Below are 11,435 nucleotides of genomic sequence, written 5' to 3' on the forward strand. Positions count from 1 at the left end.
ACTGTTATTATTTGTCAAGGCCCATGTTTCAGTTAACATCAATGTAAATCAGAATACAACTGAAGAGATTGATCATACAATCGAAAGATTTGTGATATGCACATCATACAATCAATAGATGACACAAGGAATTTGTAACATCACCATGATACAATGATGCAACAAAAGAGGTGAGTATGTATGAAGCAAGGAACAATACTTCCCTCCCAATAACCGTACATCGGTGTATATCACTGAAGAGAGATTACTTGAATGAGCTGAAGAAGAATCAAGCATTAAGATCTTGTTCAAGCCAAATGAGAAGCTTTTAGTATGTAAGATGCAAGGATATACTAAAATGTTTTCCAACTATGCTGAGCAATTTTAACACCGAAGTAGTTACAACTTACAAGTACTCTTTCCTACATATATAAAAACACCATCTAATTACATCACTTGAAAACAGAAGGGTTGGCTGACGCAGTATTCACTTGGACTTCAAGTAGTTCAAGACGACGTTCTAGTGTATCAAGCTTCTCATTGAGTGCTGCCAATTTACTCTTTGTTGTAGACTCTGAAATAAAGATATGATTCATCAAGTTAACCCAGCACTCTAGAACTCTTCTATTATAACCAGACATACCCATAATATATGACCTAAATATCATAATATTAAGTTCGAATCCAACGCAAACATACACAGTAAAGGTTCAACTTCTGGACTGCGAAAGCATAAGGATAAAGATATCATGCACAGGAGGCTGTGGGATGCAGAAGAAATTGATATAGGTTGTATATCCCCATGATTGGATCAAGTATATGTATCTCTCACCATAAGAAACCATCAACTCAACAAGAATAAGGTGTATAGATTTTCCTTTGACTGATAATATTATCTGAATAGGAAAATTGTTCTTCCTCCGTTCACAAATAAGTTGGACACTTGCATTTCGGTAGTCAAGCTTCAGATGTTTTGACCATTTAATTCTACTAGACTATTAGTGTTAAATCAAAATGTTACCGTGGTATCTTATCAGATTTGTTTCAACAAGTCTACTTTAAATTATCAAACTTTCATAATCTTTACTATAATGGGATCATAGATATTTATGGTCAAAGGTGCACATTACAAACCGTAGAAAAACCCATTTTGCACTTATTTGTGAGATGAGTAAGAAACATTGAAGTGCTTGAGTCTACAATGAAGGAGCATGTTGTTTGGAGTTAAGGCCATAATCAAAAGGTCTAACTCACCATAAAACAGCCCCAACACACATAACTGTCACCCCTTCATTCAGCCAAGAATATACTCCTGAAGTGATTCCGGCTCGACTGTTAGTCAAATGAGTCAAATCTGCTTACTACTCTTTCTCCCATATTGCTCCTGTCTATCTCCCCCCCCCCCAGGCCCCCCCCCCACCCACCCACCCTCATCGCTAAATAGCAAGTTTCTCATGGAGCAACATTGGAAATTTGGAATCTTTATAGAGTTATACTTAGCATTGAGACCTATGGATCAATATAAGGGTGCGTTCTATTCAACTTATTGGACCTGAACTTATTGGAACTTATCTGAACTGAACTTATTGGAACTTATTAAACCTGATTGGACCTGATTCAACTTATTGGACCTGATTGAACCTGATTGGAACTTATTGGACCTGATTGAACCTGATTGACCTTATTGGACTTATTGGAACTTATTGACCCTGATTGAAACTTATTAGACCTTATTGGACCTGATTGAAACTTATTAGACCTTATTGAACCTGATTGAAACTTATTAGACCTTATTGAACCTGATTGAAACTTATTTGACCTTATTAGACAAAACATTGACCATGAATAACATAAATATTACACTAACGTAAATACTACCCCTCATAATTTTTTATGGAATAATAATTATTATAATTCGTCCTTTAAAAAATAATGATTATTAATTATCTCTTTATGATAATTAATTTAACAAAAAATTACTATTTATATATTTCCTATACATAACTTTCATCACTAATATATCTAATAGTGTTGTTTTAATTTTATAAAACACTAGTAGAAAATCAAAAAATTAATTTTATAAAATACTAGTAGTTACTAATCTAAGTTGAGCAAAAGACAGTGAACTTTCATTGTAAAGGGCTTGATTATGGGCCTGATTCTCCTTTTCCTAATCAATGAAAATAAGCTGAATATTTATTGCTAACAACAACTCCTTCATTCATATCTTTAGCTTTCTTCACCTTTCACTTATTTGAATGTTACTAGAAGAAAGAGAAAAAAATGTTCAAAGTCACAGTAGCCATTACTTTATGATTACTGTTTCTATGTAGGATTGTATTGGTGCTCTAGATGGGACCCACATAGACGCAATAGTAGGAGATAAAGCTGCACAACCATTTAGAGGTCGTAAAGGAAACAAAACGTGGAATGTGTTAGCTTCTTGTTCTTTTGATATGCTTTTCATGTACATTTATATATTCGTTTACATGATTTAGGAATTCCAGTTTCGCAAGTAGTAGAAACCATGGAACCAAGAGCTGATTTAAATTTGACTGACAAGACGAGAACAAAGAATATGGAGATAACTCGGGCGAAAATTGCACATGAAATATGGTTGCTTGGCTGTTGATGAAGAAAACGTATTGATTGAAGAGGATGATGTAGAAGATGAAGAAAGATACTCCGATGAAGAAAGATACTCCAGTGATGATAATGAAGCAATCAATTGATAACATTTATATCTTTCTAGTTATTAGTAACGAAAACATGTTATCTCTAGTTATTTAAAGACGAATTGCAAAATATTGTAATTATTATTATTATTATTATTATTATTATTATTATTATTATTATTATTATTGTTAACCTTAATTATTTGACCATGATTATAATATTATTCAATAGCAATATGAATAATCAAATAATAGACAATAATACAAGTATAATACTATATATTGTGGTACTTTAATAAAAAATTCTAATAATAACATAATCAGCTAATAGTAATATGAATAATAAAATAATAGACATAATACAATTAAATAATAAAATAATAGACATAATACAAATAAATAATAAAATAATAGACACTAATACAAGTATAATACTATATAATCATTGTGGTACTTTAATTAAAAATTCTAATAATAACATAATCCGCTAATAGTGATATGAAATTATGAATAACAAAATAGTGGACAATAATACAAATGTTTATTAAACATTGACTATATTGACCTTATTAGACCTGATTGGAACTTATTGGACCTTATTAGACCTGATTGGAACTTATTGCACCTGATTGGAACTTATTGCACCTGATTGGAACTTATTGGACCTTATTAGACCTTATTGGAACTTATTGCACTTATTAGACCTTATTGCAACTTATCTGAACTTATCTGAACTTATCTGAACTTATCTGAACTTATTGGACCTGAAACTTAATTTTTTAAGTTGAACAGAACGCACCCTAAGTATATAACCATCTATTGCAACTATTACAGCTATCTTTCTTCCCCTCACTTTTCCGCCTACAATGATGCGGGATAAACTAGAGCTAGCAATTCAGTAAACAAGACGTTTTTTAGGTTGATTTCATGTTTGCATCATGTAATCTTTAGATTTCCTTAGTAACTTTGTGTTTGTGTTGCTTTGATTTCAGCCATGCTGTCTTGTCGTGTCCATGGGACATGGAAGAACATTAAATCACACGCTCATACAGTCATACTTCATATCTAGTGCAAGAACCACAAATCATTTTCTGCCCTCACAATTCCTACTACTAAATTCTATAGACTTTTGAACATAAACCAGGCTTATATGGAAGGGGGAGCTTGTTCCCAAACACTACAAGATGACCTCAAAACATGAAAAACACAGTGATCCATCAAAACCTATAAAAACGAAAAGCGCTCAAACAACCCCCTTCCCCCTCCCAGAAAAAAGGATTTCAATCTCCAGATCAAAGTTATACCCTCTCAATCAACCCCTTCAAAGATAACAATTAGCAAAAAGCTTCCTGATTGCGGAAGTCCGCCAGTAAATGCATAACAATCATCAGCAATTGGACAAGAAATTGGTATTCAGAAAATTCCCAAAAACACACAAATATTCCAATTGAAAAAATCCCAAAAAATAAACAATCACATCAAAATTCATCGGAAGAAACAAAAACTAAAAGGAAAAAAAATTACCAAATTGCACAAGAAAATCGAAGAGACGACGAATGTTGAGTGATATATGAGAAATGAACTCCCGATTTTCCCAATCTGCTTGCACTGCTATCCCTACATTCACCGCATTTGTAATTCCTCCAGCTTTCGCCATTTTCTCTCTCTTCTTTTCCCCAATCAAAAGCTCAAATTGGAGTGCCTTGAAACATCAACAAAACCCTAATTTTATCAGTGCCCTATCTTGAGATTTTAACCAAATTCAGTAAAGTTGTGTTTGGGAACTCCAATTTCATTTCAAATGCATGAATATTAAATGAGATTATCAAATTTCACTCTTATCATTCTCATAAAATACAATTAGTATATCTGCACAACATGAAAATCAAAGTTTTGCCACATTAGTGAAATCAATTCATCAACTGATACTTAACTTATCTTAAAATTTCAAAAAAAAAAAAAAACATGATCTCCGCAAAAATTCAGGATGAAATCTAGAATAAGAACACATCTAAAAAGATGCTAAAAAAACTTCAAATTAAGTTGTAATAGAATTACCTAAAGCTTTGCGATTGCAATTACTCCGACGAGTTCAAGAGTGGAGGAGAGAGAAAGAGAGAGTTGTGAGGAGGGTCAACTGTAATTCTGTAAAACAAAGAAGAAGATTTATTAGTTATTACCATTTGATTTCACAATTGAGTTGGAATTAAAGGTTGTTGCTTGAGCTTCTAAAGTTTGACTATTTTCTTTGCATTTCTTTCAAGCCAAGATTGGTCTTCCCCATAGACCTTTTTCTTTTGCATATTTTATACTCCCTTAACGAATTACTAGCAATAATTGAATATTTTATCCGTTACAGATAATACAAAATGTTGCTAGTAATTCGTTACGGAGGAAGAGTATTATGGTAATGGTACCTTATATTATGTAACTTTTTTTCATATGATATCATTTGGAGTTTTTGATTTTTACCTAAATATCCTTGAATTATTGGCATTTTCTAGAGATACAAATATACAATTTCAAATAATTATATTAACTCCCGTTATTCTAACTACCCATTAGCTACCAACCTAAGGTCTTAGTAGCCACTATTATCACCGACTAGGTTTACTAGGCCCCATTTTTGCGATTCATTGACCATCCATTCTACCGCCTCAATCCCGCTATAATATCAATGCTCAAAGGGGGCGCTATGGGTTTGCTTGATGACGATGGTGGTGGTGGGGATTGCAAACAAGGTTGTTAGATAGTAGTTGGGGGGTGACTGGTGAGAGGTTGAGCAGGTCATATGATTATTTGAGATGATATTACATAAAAATGTCGATTAAAGAGGATTATTTGAAAATTAATGCTTTGAAAAACCCATATTTTAATTATTTTTTTATTTTTTTTGGCAACATTATTTTTATTTTTTAATATTAAAATTATTATTGTTATTATTATTAACATTATAATTATTTTCGTATTATTATTGTTATCATTATTATTATTATTTTTATTATTATTATTATTATTATTATTATTATTATTATTATTATTATTATTATTATTATTATTATATAGCACTTGCTTCTTCGACCTCAGCCCGCAACCACAAGCTTGCTCAGTTGCTGATATTCATTTTCAAGCTTGAACTTAAACAACTGTTTAATAAACGAGTCTCTAAATATACACTCCTTTCATAACGAATTACTAGCAATATTTGAAATTATTTGTAAGAGGTAAAAATATTGTGCTAGTGTTTTTTTTTGGTTCATTTGACGGGTTTAGTGGGTTTTCAGTGGGAAATTCTGGTCTCCAGAACCTACATATTTATCTAAACCCTCTAAAACCCTCAAGTCCTTGAAAATCTGGGAATAATGAATTGTAGCTTGATGAGATTACAAGTTTCAATTCCCATCACAACTTCTCTCACCATTGATTCTCTACTACCCTCTTCTCATACTTCTCCATTATTACCTACTAAGCTTCATTTTCTCTCTTCCATTTCATTTTTCAACACTCTAAAACCCTCAAAAACAGCTCAAAATCTCAGCTTCAGGTCTACAGCATCAGATTCAACAAGTAAGTCAAATTCATCACCTGGGTATTTCTTAATTTACTTGCTTACTAAATTGTCAATTATCTTTTTGGGTAATTAGATGCTCATGCTGCTGAATTGGGTGGGCCCCAAGTTGTGGATGATGAAGCAGAGGTTGAAATTGCTGAGGGTTTTACAATGACCCAATTTTGTGATAAGATGATTGATTTGTTTATGAATGAGAAACCCAGGCCTAAAGATTGGAGAAAGTATCTGTTTTTTAGGGATGAGTGGAAGAAATACAGGGATAGATTCTATAACAGATGTCGAATTCGAGCTGATATGGAGAATGATCCTGTTTTGGTGGAGAAGCTTAATTCTTTGGGTAGAAAAGTTAAGAAGGTATCTGCTTTTTCATTATCCCCACTTAATTTTTGATGTTAATTATGTATTTATAGAAGTTGTAGAAAGATGATATATTGATTGCACTCATTGAGACGAATCTAACTAGACCCGACATGACTACTGAAATGCCGCGATGAGTCATGATAATGTTGGGAGTTTCTCTTCCAAAATTACCCGCATACTTAGCATGGTATGGAAAAGAGGGGAAATAAGTTCAAGTTCTTGTGTTAGTCCAAAGTACTATAGACGTTGTGATCATAAGTACAAAAGTTGTTTAGCTTCTTTGTAAAGAAGTTTTATAAACTTCAATCAAACTCCATTGACATATATTGAGAGAATAGAAATGAAGAAGAGGAGAGAGAGAGAAATTTTATTGATAGCATCAATTATTACAGCAGCAGTACTTTATATAGTACAAGCAATGACAAGTTGTAACCCATAGGATACTAGTTTACAACTATACAACCAATAGGATCAGCTAATACAATAACAAACTAATAACAGAATAACAGATTCTGTTATGACTAATTAGCTGATGTGTCATTATCAGTAAGTTCAGTGAGCTGAGCTGCTGTTGTATGCTGTACTTCATTACTTTGAGTATACAAAGCCCCATTATGTATGAATGTGAACCAAAGGAGTTGGAAGTATGCATGACTTGATGTTGATATTAGCTAACTTTGCACTTTTTCTAGACTTGTGTATATTTTAATTTGATCAAGCATGAGTATTGCAGATTGATGATGAAATTGAAAGACATAGTGAGCTTCTGAAGGAGATAGAAGATAATCCTACTGACATCAATGCAATTGTTGCCAAGCGGCGTAGAGACTTCAATGGGGAGTTCTTTCGCCACCTCACGTTACTTAAACAGAATTATGACAGTTTGGAGGACCGTGATGGTAAGAAATCATTTTATACTTTCCTTATAACGACAATTATCACCTAACATATTCATGGTGTGAAGTGTTATGACTTTTACTTTTTCAATGTCATTGTGGATGCTTGGGTCCTGGTTAGACTTTAGTAAGGATGACGAGACCCAGCTAAGAGAAATGGAATGCTAGTGATCCCCTTTACTTGAGATTGTTAAAATATGTCAATGTTGTTTTGTTTTAGATGTTTGAAGTTTCAATGATGTGATATCTTTGAGGACCTTCTTTGGAACCTTGTGTATGAGTCATTAATGTGGCGTTAAGAGAGCCAAGTTCCATCAGTAGAGATTCGAGAGCGTGTCATTTATTGTAAATGTCATGATCTAAAACAAATAAATATCATGGAAGATGTCGTTGACTGTTACTACTATTTTTATGGATTGTGTAGATAATGAAACCCCATATATGTTTGAGTACTTAGTCTCACGTTGTTGAAATGGAGAAATCACTATCTTGCAAGTTTAGGAGTTACTTCTTTCAATGCCCACTGGTTTGAGGATTAATCAAAACCTCTCTTGGGCTTATCAATTGTCGGGCTCTCCTCTCCTCTTTCTTGAGCCACCAAAGCGAATTGAGAAATAAACATGCGTTATCTTCGGGGTCAGTTCAACCTTAAAATTGGTCCAAGTTTCTTGTGTTTCATTTCTGACAAATCAAGCATGCCACCTTGGGCATTGCCATGTTCTGTATGCTTGATTTTGCATTGAGATATATTTTGTCTGCGACTGTACTTGCCATAACTCAGGTAGTTTTGATGCCTCAACCATCTTAACACTCCTTTCCTGAGTAGTTAGTGATGGATGCACTCAAGTCTTCAGTTTTTGTGAATTATGCAAGAAGAAACATCAAGGATATCTCAGGCATTCCACTCTAAATTCCGTTTGAGGAACCATGAGCTCTTGAAGTTACCTATGCGAGAAAGAAATGTAAAAAAGGGGAATCTGCAGGGTGTATTCATCTTTTATTGGAACTGATGTAAGCCACTAGAAAGTCTAGAGGTTTCTAAGCAGCACTTTTATCGTCATTAATCAAAAGATCTCTGTAATTCTTCTTGATTCTCAATTTTGCTTTCTTAATTTCTTCACTAAAAAATTATAAAATCCCAATTCGTTACAAGTTAGTTGAGAAAACAAGTGACTAGTGGTCTTCGGAGGTAGTTGACACAAGATGCAAGTGCTGGCTATCTGCATACCCATATCCTATCCTTAGTCAACTCCCTGCTATGCAAAGCACGATAATACTTCTACGTCCCGTTTGGTAGTCGTTAATAAATTGCGGTATTGGGAATGAATTTTAAGTGTAATTTTATTAGGTCAGTACCCTTCAAATCTCCATGAGGAGGTTTTTTTTTCTCCATGGGCAAGCAATCTCACCCCTTAACTTGTGTTTTTGTCTCCAAGGGGAAGCAATTTTCATTACCACTCATTACCACCTACAAGGTGGTATTGGATGGAAATGAAAATTCAAGAAGAAAAGTGGACACTTTAAGATAAATGAGCATTACCATGGGAATGGAAAATGATGTTCTTCACAAATTTACACACAAATTCATTCCCATTACCACCGTTTATAACCAGCTATCAAACGAGCCGCTAGGAGTAGCTGGCTTCTGTAGGACCAGATTTTTCCAAGGAATCTTGCAAAAGTCAATCTATTCTCCTTGATGTATTCCTTCTTCCTCCATATGTTATAATAGATACCATGTGTTTGCAAATGTGCTTTTGTTTCTCTTCTAAAGTTTATTTCTGCCAGATGTAGGTCTTTTATTATGGTGTTGTTTTTTATCCTTACTAAGTCTAGTCATATAGGCTCCTAGGGATGCATCAGTTTAACAATTTCGCATGTGCAATAACTTCAAAGTAGTTCCATTGTTTTGTGTATATCTAGCCGTGCATCACTTTTCAGTGTTCTGTGCTCTTGCTCTGCATCTTTTAACTGGAATGTGCAGTCTCTAAATTCCCCAGGGCTTGATCAATAACTTGCTCAATAGTTTTCTTCAAGATGGAGAAGCTAATGATAGGATCAATTATTATGAAAATGAGTTGGCTGTCTTACACATTCTTTTGGCAAAATTAAAGAAATTCTAATATAGAGCTACCAGAACAGTGGGTGGTCTAACAAAAATACAACCTAATTATTAACAACGTGGACAGCCAGAATGCTACTCCTAGAAGGCAGAATGTACATTTTCTATATTTTGCCCTTTTCTTGTTAGACTTCTATGTTTTGCCTGAATCTGTGGCTGGGGATTTCATCTCTGAGATTATATAGTGCACTTTCGTTTATATATTTATAAAGAGTATGACATACTTCTATATATTTTCTGAGTTAGGTATAATTTTGTTAAACCAGCTATAGTTGGATATCATATATGTATGTAATAGATTCCAGAATTGAATGAGCAGGTGTTGCTAGGCTAGCTGCAAGGTGCTTGTCTGCAGTCTCTGCTTATGACAACACGTTAGAGATTGTGGAAACATTTGACACTGCTCAAGCTAAATTTGATGACATTTTGAACTCTCCATCAATTGATATTGCCTGTGAGAAGATAAAAAGTTTTGCCAAGGGAAAGCAGCTTGACTCTTCATTGATATTATTGATAAATAGTGCATGGGCTAAAGCAAGAGAGTCCACAACAATGAAGAATGAGGTGCAATCTTAGAACTTCACTTTCCTTTGCAACAAATAAAATGGTTGTTTTCTTTCTGCAACAGTAATTATCTAAATGTGATTTGCAGGTAAAAGAGATAATGCATCGTATTTATACAACAACAAAAAGCAGCCTGAGAAGCATATCACCAAAAGAAATTAAACTGCTCAAGCACTTGCTTAACATAACAGACCCTGAAGAGCGATTCTCTGCGTTGGCCACAGCTTTCTGCCCTGGAGGTGAACAGGAAGCCAAGGATCCTAATGGTCTTTATACGTAAGGCACAATTTGGGCTTTGATTTAACTCTAAAATATTACTAGACGTTAAAAAGTTACCTTTCATCAAAGTAGTAGACTAGAAGGTCATCTTGGTTTCACTATAAGTTTTTTAAACTTTTTCATACATGAATTTGGTTTATGTAATACATCTGCTCTAATTGTGCTTTTTATGGAGCAGGACACCGAAGGAGCTGCATAAGTGGATAAACATCATGCTTGACGCATACCATCTAAGTCAAGAAGAGACAGAGATTAGGGAAGCGAAGCAAATTGATGAACCTGTAGTTATCCAAAGGCTCTTCATTCTCAAGAAAACAATAGAGGAAGAGTACTTGGAGCGCGAAGTAAAAACAGGTCCACAGGCTGATAAGTCTGAAGAGATATTCTAAGGGGCCTGATATACTTACCATTTAGTAATTACCAGCTGCTATATGTTGTACTATAGTGTGTAGTTTTGCTGGTTCTAAATTAGCTTCTTGTACATAACATCCCAGATAGTGTGAACCTGTTAAGGTTGTCCTTCTCCTTGTGTATGTGATGTTGCTGATGTCAAAATTCTATTCATTGATTAAACAAGAGTTGATAGAGTATTGATCAAATGGTAGTATGATCTGTGATGTTTAGTAGAGTAATCAAGACACTACCTCAACAAAAGTAAAAATAAAATAAAGATTGTTTATCATGACATATACTTACTAGGCTGTTGGTATCATGTCTGAGTTGTGAGCTGCACTAGTATGGCAGAGGAATTCTGTGGCGAACATCAACTTGAGGACAGCCATAAACTTGATTTTTTTTGTATGGCAAATGAATCAAAGTTATCAGACTTAATTTACTTGTATGTTTTTCTTTTACCCCAACCAATTAAGACTTAGGCCTTATTTGGTTGACAAAACAAATCATGGGAAGTGCAAATTCCTAGGAAGTAGAAGTATATGAAGTTGTTTGGTTAGCAAAATCATGGGAATTTGCACTTCCTAGGAAGTTCT

General features: G+C 34.0%; 2 protein-coding genes across 2 annotated transcripts; one reads left to right on the forward strand and one right to left on the reverse strand.

The window, feature by feature from the left end:
- Positions 1 to 179: 179 nt before the first annotated feature.
- On the reverse strand, positions 180 to 4,929 carry LOC104897804 (protein BRICK 1). The gene is made up of 3 exons (XM_010684749.4): positions 4,713 to 4,929; positions 4,179 to 4,356; positions 180 to 553 (listed from the first exon to the last, which is right to left on the reverse strand). Exons 2-3 carry the CDS (start codon positions 4,309 to 4,311, stop codon positions 432 to 434), a joined length of 255 nt encoding a protein of 84 aa, XP_010683051.1. The 5' UTR covers positions 4,312 to 4,356; positions 4,713 to 4,929; the 3' UTR covers positions 180 to 431.
- Positions 4,930 to 5,893: 964 nt separating this feature from the next.
- LOC104897805 (hypothetical protein) lies at positions 5,894 to 11,045 on the forward strand. Its single transcript, XM_010684750.4, has 6 exons — positions 5,894 to 6,221; positions 6,299 to 6,579; positions 7,319 to 7,484; positions 9,923 to 10,167; positions 10,256 to 10,443; positions 10,625 to 11,045. The coding sequence occupies exons 1-6, from the start codon at positions 6,017 to 6,019 to the stop codon at positions 10,833 to 10,835; spliced, it is 1,296 nt and encodes a 431-aa protein (XP_010683052.2). The 5' UTR covers positions 5,894 to 6,016; the 3' UTR covers positions 10,836 to 11,045.
- The last annotated feature ends 390 nt before the right edge of the window (positions 11,046 to 11,435 follow it).

This window comes from Beta vulgaris, chromosome 6 (assembly GCF_026745355.1).
Source record: "Beta vulgaris subsp. vulgaris cultivar EL10 chromosome 6, EL10.2, whole genome shotgun sequence".
In the NCBI taxonomy this organism is placed as follows: domain Eukaryota; kingdom Viridiplantae; phylum Streptophyta; class Magnoliopsida; order Caryophyllales; family Amaranthaceae; genus Beta; species Beta vulgaris.

What these genes read in the sequence shown, in the direction of transcription:
- LOC104897804 (XM_010684749.4), bottom strand. Translation starts at nt 4,311, where the DNA reads ATGGCGAAAGCTGGAGGAATTACAAATGCGGTGAATGTAGGGATAGCA. An exon ending in CGATTTTCTTGTGCAATTTG is followed by an intron (nt 554 to 4,178) that starts GTAATTTTTTTT and finishes TCTTTATTTCAG; the next exon opens with AGTCTACAACAAAGAGTAAA.
- LOC104897805 (XM_010684750.4), top strand. Translation starts at nt 6,017, where the DNA reads ATGAATTGTAGCTTGATGAGATTACAAGTTTCAATTCCCATCACAACT. An exon ending in TGGGTAGAAAAGTTAAGAAG is followed by an intron (nt 6,580 to 7,318) that starts GTATCTGCTTTT and finishes TGAGTATTGCAG; the next exon opens with ATTGATGATGAAATTGAAAG. An exon ending in CAGTTTGGAGGACCGTGATG is followed by an intron (nt 7,485 to 9,922) that starts GTAAGAAATCAT and finishes TTGAATGAGCAG; the next exon opens with GTGTTGCTAGGCTAGCTGCA.